Source organism: Lissotriton vulgaris, chromosome 2_1 (assembly GCF_964263255.1).
Source record: "Lissotriton vulgaris chromosome 2_1, aLisVul1.2, whole genome shotgun sequence".
Taxonomy (NCBI): Eukaryota; Metazoa; Chordata; class Amphibia; order Caudata; family Salamandridae; genus Lissotriton; species Lissotriton vulgaris.
This window is the reverse complement of record NC_141687.1, coordinates 1,757,302,130-1,757,320,385: the sequence shown is the minus strand read 5'-3', so window position 1 is coordinate 1,757,320,385 and position 18,256 is coordinate 1,757,302,130. Positions and strand designations below refer to the sequence as shown.

The window sequence follows — 18,256 nt, the reverse complement described above, 5'->3', positions numbered from 1 at the left end:
TCATCAAAGTCTGACAACACCCTCATGGAAACGAACACAATAACCAGGGTGCAACATTTATTCCGACAGTATTAAGCACGTCCACTGGCCCATGAGAGCTGAGAAACCCCTACAGTGAATCAAGACCTTAAAAAGTTGAGTAAAGGCGAAGTGCCAGGCCCAAATATGATACTTCCAGAACTTTTCAAGTGGGGCTCCAGCACTTTACTGTCATTTACAAAAAGGATTATTTCTCCTAACCTGAGCCATACAGGCCAGTAGTCTACACTAATTTTGTCCCACAGCGATGTCTCAAGGAGTCCAAAGCATATGTGAACAGGAGGCAGCGAGGGTTCAGATAAAACCGCTACTGATAAAGTCGAAACACTGCGAGCAAATGAAGCAAAACATTTTCTTGCTATTCCTTAATTTCGCCAAAGCTTTTGATTCAGCCAATTTAATTGCACTTAGAACCTAGAGTGAAAAGAGTGGGCTGAAGTTGGTCGGGAGAATTAAAACCATCGAAGCAACAAAGTCTCCCCAATTGAGGCTTGGCCTGAATTAGGACATTTCCAGGAGATTTCGATCCACTGGAGGGTTAAAGTGAGGTTCATATTACCGCACCCCCCCCCGAACCTTAAGAAGTCTATGTAGTATGTTAGTCCATACATACAAGTAATGATGTAGTAGAGGCAGATGTAGTTGAGTTATGTTGTTGGTTTATTCAGCCATAAGTAGGATAACAGGAAGTATAAGTCTGGAACAAGCAGCCCCACCAGGAGCAGACTCCTAGCTGCTCAGCCCATCTCCCAACTGACAACACTCACACCAGGCACTGAAGCATTCCATTCATGTAAATCACACTAACATTCTACCCGGAACACCCACACTGGCTGAGCAGCTAGATGCAGGGGAGTACAGAAACATAAGTACAAATCTGAGGATACTACATTATCCTCTTCCTCTCGAAATGAAAAACAAATGAGAAAATAACAATGAAGAGAAAAACAATACACAGTAAAAATATACAATTGTAATAAGAAATCCGTAAACCCAGGGTTGAGGATGACATCACATCACGAGAGGGAAAACAGACAAATAAGAAAAGAAAGAAGGAAGAAAGAGACAGTAAACAATAACACTATCCTCCTCCTTAAACATAAGTACAAATCTGAGGATACTACAGTCTATATGTTAGTTACATAAATCATGCCGTGAAGGCAGTTATGCATGGCTTCTCCAACATCGGCGTTCCCTGTTCATCTTGAGCTATTGGTGAATGAGTCAGCCTAAAGCAGAAAAAAAACAGGACAGCGCTAGAGAAACAACTGGATGTTAGGAAAGTGCAAGGTTAATAAGTTGGAACTGAACATAAGGGAATCTAAACTGAGAAAAGGAAAAAGAGCTTCCAAACGACATTCTGTTTACGTGGAGTCAAAATGCCTGCAAAATCTGTCCATAAGGCAAGAATGGTTGACCATAATGTAGAGTCCAAGCATGATGCAAAGGAATTTAAAATGCTCCTTTTAGATGTTTGTGAAACTATCCCCTAGCAGTGGATATCTGATCATTTTTCTTCCGACCTTTTCGCTTCCTAATTGCAAATTTCTGAAGAAGTAAATGGGGGAGAGGATGTTTTGTTAGGTACGCCAGAGCTGCCAACATGTGAACCAGGTTTGAGATTTGGTGTCCGCTCAACATTCTGTAATGCTGGCCAAATCACTTAATATCCCGGTGTCTAAAAAATTAATGTGACCGTGTGTAATGTGACTGGCGCTTATGGAAAGAGCTCCAATACTTTGGGTCGAGTTTACGCTACACACAACTGAGAAAAAAAATGCAGCATGGAGAAAGTGGAGTTTAGAGACCTAACTAGAAAACATTATATTAGTTTAAACGTTTTAATTAGGTATCAATGGGAGAGGGAGGAACTACAGGGCTAGTTCACTTCCTCTGAAATATGTGTATTATCTATGGGAACTAGCCTCAAAGGGCATAGGGATAGTGTGTTTGTACGGAAGAAAAGAAATATTATTTCTTTTGAAAGCCCTCACCCACCAACCTAGTTGGTGGCATGCTTCATCATCGGGCTCCACCCGGTGGTACCGAATGTGTCCCAGGTGTGCTTCAACGCCTGTTTACAGCTAAGCTGGTTTCGTGGTGAATGAGTGTGCCGTGATGGCGTGTGAGTGTGAATTAAAAACTGTCCTCTGGTCCCAATTCCTATACTAGGTAATTTTATTAGCGGTACCTTGGCAGTGTTAAAAACAAGGCAATGGATGTGTTGTGGAGTTATCTATGGTCTCCCACATCCTGTGTGGTCAATAAGTTTCAGCCAGGCCTTGGTAATGAGCTAGCTTTCTTCAGGACCTATGAATGTGTGAAGTGCTCGTGAAGTGATTTAAAAAAAAAGGTAGGGTCAGGAATTGAGTGAAAGTGACCAGCTATGTGTAGCACTCGCTAAGGTGCAATATGAGTTAGAGGGTGCTTCCCTCTGTGCTTTGTACATGTAAAAAGAAAGGACATAAAACAATACAAACAAACACATAATGAATGGAAATTAGCATCCCAGAATGCACATATCGTATGTGCTTAAATGCCGCTGTGTCCGTGCTAAAATAGTGGACACGGTACCCGAGGACAGTTTTTAATTCACACCCACACGCTATCCCGGCTCACTCATTCACCACAAAACCAGCTCCGCTGTAAACGGGCGTTGAAGCACACCCGGGACACATTTGGTGCCATCGGCAGGAGCCCGATGATGAAGCATGCCACCAACTAGGTTGGTGGGCGAGGGCTTTCAAAATAAATAATATTTCTTTCTTCCATACAAACACACTATCCCTATGCCCTTTGAGGCTAATTCCCATTGATAATACAATAGTTTAAAAAACGTGACATCACAAATGCAGAAACTACCGTAGCATGATACTTTGAAAGAACGGTGCCAAAGGCATCACATGTCAAGTTTTTTTTTTTAACCTGTTTTTATTAACATTTCATCATACATTAATCCACATACATTATTAGTATTTTCTCCATAATAGTGTCCACAACATGCATGATACAATCGACCTTGGAGAAGAATTATTACAAAGGTCAGTACAGTAGCCGAGTGCTCTGGATCTTTTCATATCAACTTTTGACTGGTACAGTAGGTATGTATACCAACAGCTAGGGGTACCCCATTCGGACATTGCTGGACCCTAACTTCAGGTGTCTGCTCCGTTGCCTCCCTGGTCCCATATAAGCGTACATTCTCGGAAGTATGCAACGTGTTTATGTCTGGGTATGCGGAGTCTCCTCCACTTCAAGACCATGTAGTCATAAAAATAAACACGTCAAATGGGGAATTAAAAACTGGGATGTTAGCTGCCTGTCAGTGTCCAGTAGGGCACTATACATACATAGCATGTCGTAAGCCTCAGTCAGTAGCCGGGTAGGGAGGGTAAAGGTGAAGAGGGGGGCAGGTGGGGGAGAACGGTCCCAACAGTCATTCCCGCAGATTAAACCCAGCCCCCCTGATGAGGGGGGAAGAAAGAAAGAAAGAAAGGTGGAGAGGGGAGGAGGGGGGAAGAATCCATTCCAATCAGTCATTCCCTCCGGACTCCATGGGGGTGTCGCTTTCTACGCTTGTGGCGTCTGGGGAGTCCGGTCCCTGTATTCCCAGGCATGTAATATGTCCCTCCATTGGTCTGCTATCCGACGCAGTCGCAGCCCTCTCAACTCTTCCCTACGCAGCACTCTCACTTCTGCACCAGCCCACGTCATTACCTCCCTCCGCCACACAGTGGCGTGCGGTCCCGCAGGTGCTTTCTATGTGATTGCTATACGCCGTCTCGCCAACACCAGGGCCAGATCTATGAACTTATTTCCAGCTTTACTTTTGGGTGGCCTAGGAAAGAGTCCCAGCAGACAGACAGCCACAGTGCAAGGAAGATGATGATATTGAAAACAATGGTCTTGACCTTTTTCTTTAAATGGCAGAATCAATCAGTACATAGTCGTTATTCATACAACATTTCAGAGCATGTCCCTTAGATCAGCTCTAGCTAATAAATGCACCAGTCAAAGGAAAGGATTGCAACAGCACCAATACAAAAACCAGAAACTATTTTAATTCATTGCATCTAGATTAAACGCGATAAATCACAGTTTGAAAATTGCTAGAAACATGTAGTTTGCCCCAAGAAGGCGTGCAAAGGAAAAAGGGTTGAGTGGGACAGTGTTTGGTGAATGGGAATAAGAAAAATTCAAAGAAATAGTGACATAAAATTATTTACAATAATGCTATACAAAGGAACGGTTGAACAATTCAACGTCCTAATAAACCTGGCAACAAGGATTAATTATGCACACATTTTTGAAAAATTCTTTCAAAGAAACAAACATGTATTTCTTTCCTATTTGCACGTTTTATGGCGAAAATAGGGTCCAGGTTAAGAAATAACAAGGGCGTCGACGTTTCGACTCGTCTTAGGGCCTATGGGTTAGTTGGACCAGGGCCTTGCGAGTCTTCATCAGGACTAAAAACGGGGCAACCAAGGGTTGTTGATGACCCTAAGGGGAGGAGAATAAAAAATGAGGCTCTTGCAGTTGATTTGGGCTAGAATTAATCTCACAAGGGGGCAGGAACGCTTACCCTAGGGAAAGGAACCGGAAACAAGCTTCCGAGGACCGGTTTCTGGCATTCCAGCCGTCTTCAGCCCGGCTTGCCTGAATCCAGTGGCAAAGTGAGCAAGGGACTCACGTCTGAGCATACCCATGAGGCACAGGGTCAGACTGATTTGCATATAGCCATGTCTGAACTGGGGTGGCAGAGTGGGCTAAAGAACGGTGATGGATTAAACCCAGATCTTTTGACTGGGTGTGAGTGTTTGATTGGTTCAGATGCTCCGTCCATTACCACCCCCTTTTGTACCGCTTTTGCCCGCCATAAGTGTGGCAGGGTATGCTCAGACGTGAGTCCCGTGCTCACTTTGCCACTGGATTCAAGCAAGCCGGGCTGAAGACTGCTGGAATGCCAGAAACCGGTCCTCGGAAGCTTGTGTCCGGTCCAGGGAAGACATGGCTTGGCAGTTCGGGCTGGACTGTTCCCATGAAGCACAGGGCAAGACTGATTTGCATATAGCCATGTCTGAACTGGGATGGCAGAGTGGGCTAAAGAACGGTGATGGATTAATCCCAGATCTTTTGACTGGGAGTGAGTGTTTTATTGATTCCGATGCTCAGTCCATCACCACCCCCTTTTGTACCGCTTTTGGCCGCCATAAGTGTGGCAGGGTATGCTCAGACGTGAGTCCCTTGCTCACTTTGCCACTGGATTCAAGTAAGCCGGGCTGAAGACGGCTGGAATGCCAGAAACTGGTCTTCGGAAGCTTGTTTCCGGTCCAGGGAAGACATGGCTTGGCAGTTCGGGCTGGACTGTTCCCATGAGGCACAGGGTCAGACTGATTTGCATATAGCCATGTCTGAACTGGGGTGGCAGAGTGGGCTAAAGAACGGTGATGGATTAATCCCAGATCTTTTGACTGGGTGTGAGTGTTTGATTGATTCAGATGCTCAGTCCATCACCACCCCCTTTTGTACCGCTTTTGGCCGCCATTAGTGTGGCAGGGTACGCTCAGACGTGAGTCCCTTGCTCACTTTGCCACTGGATTCCATCAAGCCGGGCTGAAGACGGCTGGAATGCCAGAAACCGGTCCTCGGAAGCTTGTTTCCGGTCCAGGGAAGACATGGCTTGGCAGTTCGGGCTGGACTGTTCCCATGAGCCACAGGGTCAGACTGATTTGCATATAGCCATGTCTGAACTGGGGTGGCAGAGTGGGCTAAAGAACGGTGATGGATTAATCCCAGATCTTTTGACTGGGTGTGAGTGTTTGATTGATTCAGATGCTCAGTCCATCACCACCCCCTTTTGCACCGCTCTAGGAAAAGCAGCACCGCAGGTGCTTCAAATCTTTCATCATTAGTATAACCTTGTTAGGTTGCATTTTTCATCTGCTTGTTTCATTTCTTTTATAGCGCCTCTCCTACCAGTGTAGGATGTTGGAGCACTATACATCACATTCATATACAGAGACAATGAATCATACGTGTGTAAATCAGTGTATAGAAAATGTTACAGAAGACAAAGGGGACTACACGTGTGGAATTAAAATTTCATCCATACTGATAATCGTTTTTTAAGAGTGATTGGTCTGGAGAAGCACAAACTCAGGATTCAGAATGTAACACAGTGGTTAGGGTTGGCTTTACTAACAAGAATTTATTTCTATCCCAAAAAACTTTAGCAACATTAGGATTATGAAAAACCTGAAAAAAGCATAACTTTATAACCTGTATCATGCAGTTTGCATGCATCTCTTTAGCAGTTCATAGCTCACTTTGCTATATTACGATTGGAACTTATGAACTGCAAGTAAGAAAAGGGTCTCAATGAAAAGCAGTACCCCACTGAGCTATCCATATTCAGTAGAAATCTGTGATCTGCATGGTACATGTACTTTGCATCAGGGTTGATAACACTCTGCAGGGGTTTAGGTGAGTCAAAACTACCTCTAGACAAAACTCTGAACACTCTCCAGCTAAAACATTAATCACCAGTTATTGTGACATTTGAATTGTTGCCTGAAAACTGTTGGATATTAAAGGAACTCTGCAACAGGTGCTTTTAAACCCATAACAATTTGAAAAACACAGTTGCTCCCAACTCAGCGATGAACCAACCCCCCGTACCATAGCCAGCCGCCAGGAGCAATCCAGTCGGATTCGTCCAGCCTCCTGGAGAAACACCAGATGCTCTGTCTGGCCTTGTCCTTCAGTCATAGTAAAGAGAGCAACTGACTGCATCAGTTTTATGTTTGTTTGGCTGGTGTGAGAATGACTGCAGGTTAGATCTCAAGATATTTATGTTGGGTAACTTGTGTGATATTCCATTTTTCAGAAATCCTGGAGTCTGTAGCACTTGAAATTTTTAGGTTTTACACTTGCCTCTGAACGGTGCTCCAAGCCTCACTGTCAGGAGTCGAAATGTTGGGCCATGAAAGGTAACTGGTCATTGGTGCTCTGCCCCATGCAAGCGTCTGTCCCACCCCAGATGACTATCTGTTCTCTTCTCTTGGGTTGGTTGATAGGGTTGATGTCTTTGATGCTTGTTCCCTTCCTGATTTATCTAGCACATAGCTGCTTTCAAACACCTCATCTTCACATCAGTCTTGCCGCTGACTTTGACTCATTCATCCTTTCAAAACAGGTCACAAATTGTATACTTTTTGGCTGGGGCAGCAAATTACTGATCCCAGATGCTAAGGATGAGAGAGCACAATAGGTTTGTCCCATTGTCTTGCATTGTTCCAGTTTGTGGGGTGCATGTGATTCTTGAAGGTGAGTTGATGTGCCTCAGTCTGAGTGCTGAACAGACGGCAAATGCAAAAACCACAGTTGATGGACAGAATACAGAACAATGTCATACGTTCACCCCCAGTACAGAGATCTGGGCAAAAATCCATCGTTTGTTTTTTTTGCACTCCACACCACCCCAGTTCAGACATCAGCCTTGACCCTGTGCCTCATGGGAACAGTCCAGCCCGAACTGCTAAGCCATGTCTTTCCTGGATCGGAATCAAGCATCCTAGGACCGGTTTCTGGCTATCAGCCGTCTTCAGCCAGGATCGCTTGACTCCAGTTGTGTGGAGAGCATGGGCCTTACACCTGAGCGTACTCATCCCACTCGGGATGACAAATGCAAAAACCACAGTTGATGGACAGAATGCAGAACAATGTCATACATTCACCCCAGTACAGAGATCTGGGCCTAAATTCATCGTATTTTTGCACTCCACACCACCCCAGTTGAGACATGGCCATATGCAAATCAGCCTTGACCTTGTGCCTCATGGGAACAGTCCAGCTCGAATTGCCAAGCCATGTCTTTCCTGGACCGGAATCAAGCATCCTAGGACCAGTTTCTGGCTATCAGCCATCTTCAGCCAGGATAGCTTGACTCCAGTGGTGTGGAGAGCATGGGACTCACGTCTGAGCATACCCATCCCACTCAGGGTGACAAATGCAAAAACAACAATTGATGGACAATGTCTGAACTGGGGTGGTGTGGAGTGCAATAAAAAGATGGATTTAGGCCCAGATCTCTGTACTGGGGTGAATGTATGACCTTGTTCTGCATTCTGTCATCAATTGTTGTTTTTGAACAGATGGCAAGGCCTTCAGTCTGGAAAACTGGCAACGCATGCCGCATTGTAATCTGACTAGACACTGTTCCTGGTTATCCGATGCACTGCTAGCTTTTCGCAGTTATAGCGAAGTTGGTTGTATGTGCCAACCCGTGACTCCTAGCAGGCTGTCTTTGTTGGGCTCTTGTTTCCTACTTGAAGGCTGCTTTTATTGTTGTCTTGGTTGAGACTTTAGGAGCCCATAACTCACTAAAGGAACCTGTAACTGCGCCTTCGTTTTGGGTGACAATCAATTCAGATACAGACGTGAGCACCTGCGGCGTGCTCTGTCTCTTGTTCTTCAGCTTCTGTGCATGTAGGATGTCTCACTACTGAGCCGATCAATCTTGTGGTGGCTGGTGTGGGCCTAAAGGTCTCCTTTCCTCATGCTGGTGTAACTTGTTGGCTAAGAATATTAGCCCCAGCAGACTTCTAACCCTATCTTCATTCATGTTCCAGCTAAGCGTAGGTTGGTCTTTTGAGTTACTTTTGGTCAGGAACTTTTGGATGCTCTTGAGTTTCCCTTTGAGTTGCTCTTCTCTGACCCACAGCAGACTGTGGTCTCACACGTTCAGCTTTAACATATTTTCCTCTTCTGCGTTCAGGATCTTTTCCAGGTGTCTGTCATGAGCCCCCTGTATCCACCCAGCATATCCGTCAAAAGGTCTTCTGTTTCTTTGTCACCTCGGCCCCATGGAGGGAAATGAAGTTAAAGTGCATACTTGGTATGGATGTCCCTCAAGGACGCTGCAAGCACGGGCAGTACATGGGGTACGGCTGCACCATGCTCAATCACAGCAGGTGGAGGTGTATCCCAAAAAGGGAGTTGCATGTACAGCAGGGGGAGCCTGGACGGTATGCTCTTTGCATTTACAATGCCGCCCTTCTTTGCTTTTGCCCCTGTCCCAGTCTCTCCTGCATGTATCATCTCTCCCATGTGATTTCTGCAGAGATTCCCCGTTTACCGCCTACCAAAACGTGCCTTTCCTGGGCTTTGCTTTGCAATACTTGGGGTAGCTTCCATTATTAGTGGCATAAGCCAATTTTTTAATGAGCTGGTAACTGTTGGCTGATTTTTTAAAGTGGGAATATCAGGATATTCCTTTTGGAAGGGAGGGACATTTACAACATTGTTATGTGTATGTCACTGAGGCGGACATGTGTCTGCACAGCGTGGGTACCCGCAGTGGAAGCTCCCACCTTCCTTGGCAGTCCATGACTCCTCGACTCTAATTCACTTCGCTTCTCCTTCACGCCCCTACTCTTACCCCTTCTGCAGGTTGCCATTTGAAGGATTATTCATCGTGGTGCCACTTGGGACTCAGATGGTGTTTCTACATAGGCGCTGCAGCAAGCTGCACAAAAACATGAGGAAGAGCACATGCACTTGAAGCACTGCATGTTAGGCACGTAGGACCTCTGCTACAGAGACATCAGCTTGTATGCCATCCCTATAAGTGCTGTTTATGCTTGTTCATGGATTAAACCCTGTATTTTTTTATCTAAATTCTTGACCTCATCTACTCTTTCTTAAGCCCACTGTGTTGTTGTCTGGATGTGACTGCCCTGCCCACATTGTTAATTGGAATTCATTGAAATGATTTCCCATTTGCCTTATCCCTTTCGGTCTGAAGATGAGGCCTTCCCCCAGTGCCCTTCCTATTATGTACGACGAAGGGTCATATAATTGACACCCTTTCCTTTGCAATTCTGCCAACATCATACACTACCAACCTGTTTTGTTTGTTTTTAAAAATCATATGCAGTAGGGTCTCTCATTTAGAGGTACATTGAATATGTTTATGTGCTTCCACGAAAAATATCAGCATATTCAGCAAACTTGAAGCATAAATGGGTACCTGTGGCAGTGCTGAGGTTTCCTGGTAGGAAGCAGTCCCAGCTGCACTCTCGCGCTGTGCTCCGGGAGTAGATCCTGGGATTTCTCTTCTCGCTGGCTGTAGGATTCCATGCACTTCTCCGGAGGGATGGTGGTGCTGATGGAGGACGTGCTCTGTTCCAAAGAATGTGGGAAGGACAGAGGGTACACATAAATTGTACATCCATAGAAACACCCATGGCATTGGTAGGGTCATATATGTGGTCTAGTGAATAAGGTAGACACTGCAGAGCCTAAACATCTCAATTGTAGTTCTTACATGATTGCATCTTTCCCACTTCACCAGAGACCCAGGGTCTCATCAACAGAAAATGTGTCAGCAATTAAGAACAAGCTAACTTAATCTTCCTGTCATTAGATAGTTCATCACTGTTGAGATTTCACCTCAGTGCAGTGGTGGATGACGTGGCCTCTCTGTTAAAGACCGAGACCCATTCCAAGCACATACCCTGCACCAGCACTGTCAAAGCCCTCAGCTCTGCTCATTCCTACCTAACTCCTTGTTATGTAGGGGCATCATACGTGAAGGGAGGTTAGGAGTGAGGTAGTGGAAGGGTCGGAGACAGTATTTGGAGACATTATGGACTTTTCGCTCTCTGTAGGTTGATAGACTCTACCCTGCCAACCTCCTTGGTGCCCACGCTGCACGCTCCTTTCCCAGAGGGACCAAAGAGCGATAGAGACGTATACATATTGTTCACAAAGGAATATTGCCACCACACCATTGCTAGAGCCCAGCTAAGCTGCCAGGTGTTCGCAGGTGAAGAACATTAGGACCTTCAGAAGGAGCTGAGGTGGTTCATTGATCGAAAACTTCGCGCCAGTGGGACAGTGAAAGGAAGGTAGTATTACCAGCTGAGCTCTATGGTCATGTTGTTTCCCCAAAATGTTCTTGTTAACAGCTGGAAAACATTCCTGATAGTAAGGAGACATTTACCTCAGTGGTGGGGACATTGCCAGATTTTTTGTTGTGACCACTCCTGTTGGCTCTGCTGGTGGACTTTGGGTGACCGGTTCTCCACCATTTGTTGGCTCCTGTTGCTGGGTTTGGGAGTGCTCTGAAACATTCACCTTATGATACAACACAGGAGAGGCTCTGTGAGGTGCTCGGAACCAGTCAATGGGCTGAAAGAAGAAAGACGATAACAATGAGCGTGCTTCTGGCTAACAGTGGCCCAATGTAGATGAAGGCAAGCAAAAGCATATTCACAATTAACCTTCCTTGCAAAGACCTCTGATGTCCTTGAAGGGATCTGTGTGGGCATCTCAAACTGTCTGCTCTGTATGCCAACATTATTCCAAATGGAAGCTAATCAAAGATTAGGAAGTAATAACTTATTTCACAGAAAATCTCCCGCTATACTGCTGGCCTTTATGGCAACCCAATGTGAGTAAGTGAAAGATTGTTCAAGTCAATGTCAAAAACAGATTACACCGAGAAGTGAAGAGTAATGTAGCCTGTTACACAATATATATGTAAGAGAAACGAAGGGAAACTAGTAATGTAACCACTGTAGGCGAACGCCTTCAATACCCCACTTTCAAAAACAAGTTGGTCAATGCTAAGGCATTTCTGGTTTGCCATTTGTGCACGTACTAAAGTTATGACATAAAGAATATAAAGGTAAATGTAAAAATAGTAAGCATTTATGTATTTGGGGCCTAATGTACAAAATACTTTTGCAGCCACAAACCCTTCAATTAACAAAAAGATTGCTTTCACTGTACTTAAGCCCTTTTCTGAGTTGGAAAAGACTTTGCGACACACAAGGATTCTGTGACTCATTATGTATCGTCCATTAAGAGATAGTTAGAAGGGTCCCCCTCCCTGTTGCAAATCACAATGATGTGTTTAAATGTTTTGTGGCTACAATTGCAGTCACATTTCACTGACTCCTACTGCCAACTGAGATGGTGTAGTATCTGTTTCATGAAGGGGGCGCTGTCTCCTAGCTCCAGCAGGACCAGTTGCACATTCCGTTCACTGTTCCTGGTTGCTGTAGGGGCCAGCGCCAAGAGACTCCCTGGAGTGAAAGCTGCAGTGAATGCAAGTATCCATAAATAAATAATTCAAACCTCTCCTTTGGTACTCATTTTAAGGAAGTAAAAAGAAGAATGTTATTAACAGTCAATTGTCAAATTAGTACCACTATCATTGGTGCCTTTAATTAGGGCTTTCGTTGAAAAAGTGAATGCATAGTCGTGTACTGCTGCCCTTTAAACTCTCTGGTTGGACCTTTTGAAGACAACCTACAGAAGAGCACATGTAGGAAGCGCCACCATTCGCTTTGTGCGGGTATAATGATGGAAGCCATTCAACCGGAGTTTGGTTGGCCCTCCATTAGAACGGATGCAGAGATACTCGTCCTGGTGTTTTTCTTAGAATAACCCGGCAAATGCGTTCATCATTTGGTATGAGTGAGCAGCTGGTTGGGCTAGCACTGTTATCCAAAGAAAGAACACGCTCTTCCAAAAGAATTGCCAATGGATGGCGAATAGAAAGGTGGAAATGCTAAAGTTTTGTCAACTACTTATTTGTTTGAGGAAGATACATTGTACTGATGGGGTAGAAATGCGTTGGTATGTGTAAGATCACTACGGCAATGTCTTTGTATCTCAAGTTTTATTTGACCCTACATTGCGCAATCTCTTGCTGAAACTAAATCTGACCATTAAATATAATGGGGTGACCCTGTAACCCTCAGAACCTGGGCGGGTAGTTAAACAATCAATAATGGTTCTGTTGGACTGGATACCGCATCACTAGGTATTCCAGTACAACAGATCCATTATTGAAACTAAATCTGAAGCTGGTTTGAACTGTTGACCAGCTCATTGGAGGGGAGAAAGGAATGTCCTAAACCGGTGTTTCTATGTTAGCCAGAGATGGGTGTGGTGTCGTCCCTGTGATGCAACAGGTGCGACATGGTACCGCCCACTCGGGCAGGGGGATCTGTTAGAAGACCCCCGTTGTTCTGTTATATTGTTGCGGTCCCAATGACCACGTGAGGCAGTCAATAAATGGGAGACCGGTACTCATGACGTCAGTCATGTACTGAGGCCAGCGCTCCGAACTGCATATACGTGTGCTGTGTGGTTCCTGCTGCGTGGCCCGGCCTTGCTGTCAGCGCGCACTCACTGCACCAACTGGCAGAGTGTGTACCCCCCCCCTGCACAAGACAACATTGGTGACGAGGGTGGGGCGCCCAGCTTCACCTTTCCTCACTCCGTGGCAGCGGCAGGTGTGTTGCAACCGCACGCAGTGCTCGTGCATCGGATGGCGGCTCGCCTTCGCACAATGTGGTGGCACCAACCCAGTGGTACGGAGGAGGGAGTGTAGCGCTCTCTGTGTGCCTCATTGCTGTCACGTGCCACACCGTTAGCCCTGGAAACGTGCACCACCCTCTGCGACAGGTCAGTGGCCCTGCATGCTTGAGCCAGGTGCAACAAAACAAAACTGAAACTAACAGCCAGCATACTTCATTACCATCACTGGAGTCTCTGCTTTGCAGCTGGGATGTCAGGGGTAGGAGACCATGGTAATTGGGGGTTGGAGGGGCATGTAATTGCGGGTGCCCACGCACTCCAATCTACACAAGCGCATGCCCTGCTGCCTGAAGGGGGGCGAGGTACACTGAACGAACACGATGGCCACCATAGGGCCCATAGAGCACTTCCTGGTGGAAGGGCCGCCTTCTGCTCAGGCCCCAAAATGGAAGGAAAGGGTTGAGCAGCTAATTATATTTTTTGAAGCAACAAAAGTAGAAAATGACCAAAAGAGAGCAATGCTACTGCATTTAGGAGGCAGAGACATCTACAGGATTGCTAAATCACTTAATGAACCAGCCCCCAAAGCACATCTCACATTGATTGCTGCACTTTCGGCGCACTTTCAGCCCATGGCAAACCAGGGCTAAGAACGTTTTATCTTTCGGCAAGCGTGCCAACAAACAGACTAATCCATTGACGCATTCCATGCTCGCCTGAAAGACCTAGCAAGTACGTGTGGATTTCATGATGAAGGTGATGAAATAAGGGGCCAGATAATACAAGGTTGTGCCTCTGCCAAATTCCGATAAAGGATATTAGAGGAGTCTGCAAAGTCACTGGCTGACATACTAACTCTAGGTCGGACAAAAGAGTTATCACGGGTCCGAGCAGCCCACTTGGAAGCAGCGCTCCAACCACCTGTGAAGGTAGAACCGGTCAAAGCGGTCACTCCCCGCCAGGTGACCAGACCACCCAGGAAGACCAACGCAAGCCCCAGGAAATGTGGATAGTGTGGCAGAGACCCCCATGGATCGGCTGACTGTCCGGCATGCTGGAAAGGGTCCACGGGATGAGGCAAGATGAATCACTTTGAACGTGTGTACCGATCTCGCAAGGCTCGATGCCCCAGAACATCTGTGAACTTCATTCCCGAAGCGGAAACAGAGACATGGATGATGATGATGATGAAGTGGAGGAACACACAGTCCATTCAGCATACCAGATAGGTGCTGCTGCTCAGGCTTCATGCAGACTTCCGCAATGTCAAGTACAAGTCGAAGAGCACACCGTCACGGCTGTCGTCGACACTGGTGCCACTATCAATATCATGTCTGCGGAAGTATAAGAGACCTTGGAGCAAGGCCCCTCGCTGAACTCCTCGTCCATCAAAGTCTTTGCGTATGGTCAGGATCAGCCACTAGCCATGAGGGGAAAGTTCAAAACGACCATCTCATATGGTGCCAAGTCCATTAGTCACAAATCTACATTGCTGAGGAAGGGCAAGGCATGCTGCTGGGGTGCCGAGCAGCGGAGATCATCACTTTCTCCTTTGGAGTACACCACGAAACAGTCCAGTACATTCTCGCTGAATTCCCTGCTGTCGTCGAGGGGATCGGGCGGCTCAACTGGTGAAAAAGTACACTTACACATTGACCCCACGGTCAAACCTGTGGCCCCTACGCCATAGGCGCATCGCCTTCCACCTACGGCCATTGGTCGAAAAAAAACTTGGCTAAACTAGAAGGCGACGGGATCATTGAGAAGGTAACGGGACCCACACTGTGGGTGTCCCCTATCATTGTCACTCACAAGCCAGAGCAGCCAGGAGGGGTGCGAATCTGCATCGACATGAGGCTGCCTTAGCAGCCATGAAGAGAGAGCGACCCCTCACTCCCACGAACAATGACCTTATCGGGGAGCTGAACAGAGCATGTTGGTTCTCAAAGCTTGATCTTCAGTCCGGCTACCATCAGGTGGTGTTAGATGAGAGTCCCGGTATATAACCACATTCTCAACCCATGTAGGTCTGAGGAGATACACCCGTCTTAGCTTCGGGGTGTCAAGCGCGGCTGAGGTGTTTCAGAAAGTGATACAAGAATTGCTAATGGACCTGCCAAGAGTGATAAACGTCAGTGACGATATTCTTATCCATGCCAGGACCATCCCAGAGCACAATGCCAGGTTGACCCTGGTATTACAACAAATCCAGGAATCCGGACTCCCCCTACACTGCAAGAAATGCGAGTTTCTGAAACAACAATTACAATTCTTCGGATATGTCTTCTCTGCATCAGGGGTTACTCCAGACCCCGACAAGGTCCAAGACATTAAAATGGCCCCAGCTCCCACAACTACCACCGAGGTGAGGAGTTTTCTCTGCATAATCAATTACTGTAGCCGGTTTATACGAGACCTAACCACCCTCAAGCAGCCTCTCGGGGAGCTCACCAAGGGATTAGTCCCCTGGCCTTAGGGTCCAGACCAAGAAACAGCATTCCATGCAACCAAAGATGCTCTATCTGGGACTACCACCTTAGCATATTTGGACCCGCGCAAGCTAACCATGATCACAGTTGATGCTGGACCACAAAGGGCTCGGAGCTGTTCTATCACAGAAAGGCCAGGCGGAAGAAGACTGGAGCCTTGTGGCTTTTGCCAGTCGGTCCTTAACAGACACCAAACAGAGATTCTCTCAAATTGAAAAAGAGGCAATAGCCATCCATTGGGGATGTCGCCATTTTCATTTGTATGTGTATGGACACCCGTGTGTCTTAGCAACGGATCACAAACCTCTTATCCCTTTTTTTTACCGGCACTGCTTTCAAACCAACTCCTCGCATCGAAAAGTGGATGCTTCAGTTGCAGGAATATAACTGTTGTGTGGAATTCCACCCTGGAGTATTGAACCCCGCGGACTATCTATCACGTCACCTTCGAGCGGCCACCCCAGAGGAGGAAGCTGATGCCGACGACATTGAGGAATATGTCCTGTGTATCACAGCTAGGTCATGCCCCATTCATGCCCCATTCCCCTGTTGATGGAGGTACTGGGAAAGGTAACTTGTTGTGATGAGTGTCTTCAATGAGCAAAGCAAATCATGAGGCATGATCAGTGGCCCGTTATTAAGCTGGAGTGGAAAGCCCTCGCTGAAGAAGCCTGACACACGATGGAAAGTCTATACCACATGCAACAGGAGCTGAATGAAGATTCCACAGGGTGCCTTCTCAGGGGCCATCTGTTGGTCATCCCTACAGCTCTGACCGGTCGAGTAATCCAATTAGCGCATGCTGGACACCAGGGGATGGTGAAGACCAAGAGCCACCTGAGAACAAAGGTGTGGTTCCCCTTGATGGACGAAAAGGTGGAAGAGGCAGTGAGGTCTTGCCAGTGGTGCCAAACTACCGGAGAAGTCAGCCACCCGGCTCCAATAATCAGGAGCCTCGACCCCGCCATCCATGGTATAGTGTCAGCCTGGACTTTGGAAGTCTCCCGGACGGGACCATTCAAAATACCCGGAGGTGGAAATAATATCGTCATTGAGTGCCCATGAAGTCATTCCTAAGCTCGAGAAAGTAATTGCCACTCACGCACTAATCTAAGAACTGAAGACTAACAACGGACCTCCGTACCAAGGACAGGAGACAGCGAACTATCTAGCCTCGCTTAACATTACCCACAAGAAGGTCTCTCCAAGGTGGCCTCAAGCAAACGGTGAGGCAGAGAGGTTCATGAGGAGTCTGAACAAACTCATTTGCATTGCCCATGAGCGCCAACAATCTCTGGAGTTAGCCATCTTTTCATTTCTCAGAGTATACCGACAAAAGCCACACTCCATGACGGGGAGAGCTCTAGGAAATCTGTAGATGGGTCAGCCGGTAGCTGACCCCATCCCGCACCACCCTCAATGGCGACCAGAGCCTCTGCAAGAGTCCGTGATTCAAGATCGACTACAATCTCGAAATGATCAGGTCAGTCAACGGAGGGGAGCATGTACGTCTGATCTCAAGGTTGTAGATCTGGTTCTTCTATGGGACCGCACCCCAGGGGGCAAATTCAGACTCCCCTATGAAAAGGAACCCTGGGCTATCACTCACCGGAGAAGCACCCAGTTCATGGTGCAGCAAGGCCCAGAGACTGTCACACAGAATGTGTCCTTCAAGGCTTTCCACACTCCCTCGAGAATGTCCTTGGATTCTGCAGTGCCTGGGGCTGCCAGTGAAGACATCCCAGATGTGGAGGAGTAGGGAGGCTTAGAACCTGATTCGCGGATGGCTGTTGTTCCTATTCCGGAGGTGGCTGTGAGCAACCCTGTTGCCTCCAGTTGGCCCCCTGGGATGTCAGGCGTTTACCCGGAACAGTCTGAGAAAAAAATAATGAGCCCTACAGCCGGATGAAAGACCACTTCATGTAAGACTGTTCTTTATTATTTTTATACAAGGTGTGACACTGTTGATTTGACCGCAGATCTGTTTGGGGAGGAATGTGGTGTCGTCCCTGTGACGCAACAGGTGCGACACGGGACCATCCACTTGGGCAGGAGGATCTGTTAGAAGACCCCTTTGTTCTGTTATTTTGTTGTGGTCCCAATGACCACATGAGGCAGTCAATAAATGGGAGCCCGGCACTCATGACGTCAGTCGCGTACTGAGGCCGGAGCTCCGAACTGCATATACGCGTGCTGTGTGGTTCCTGCTGCGCGGCCGGCCTTGCTGTCAGCACGCACTCACCACACCTACTGGCAGAGTGTGTGTGTCCCCTCCCCTCACACAACACAACAATGGCTTCCTCAATTTACATTGTACTAGTGGCTAAACTGTTGAAGCAGACATTTGTCATCTTATTTCAGACTGTTTGTATTGTATTGTATGTCTTTTA

At 46.9% G+C, this 18,256-nt stretch overlaps 1 protein-coding gene across 1 annotated transcript in view; it reads right to left on the bottom strand.

Moving 5' to 3' along the window:
* The window catches only part of LOC147733243 (lamin tail domain-containing protein 2-like), a 256,043-nt gene that overhangs the window by 38,081 nt on the left and 199,706 nt on the right, over positions 1-18,256 (bottom strand). The window contains exons 7-8 of the mRNA XM_086957808.1: positions 11,048-11,235; positions 10,073-10,224 (exon numbers count right to left, since the gene is read on the bottom strand). Coding sequence (XP_086813934.1) covers positions 10,073-10,224; positions 11,048-11,235 — 340 coding nt within the window. The remainder of the gene's footprint in view (positions 1-10,072; positions 10,225-11,047; positions 11,236-18,256) is intronic.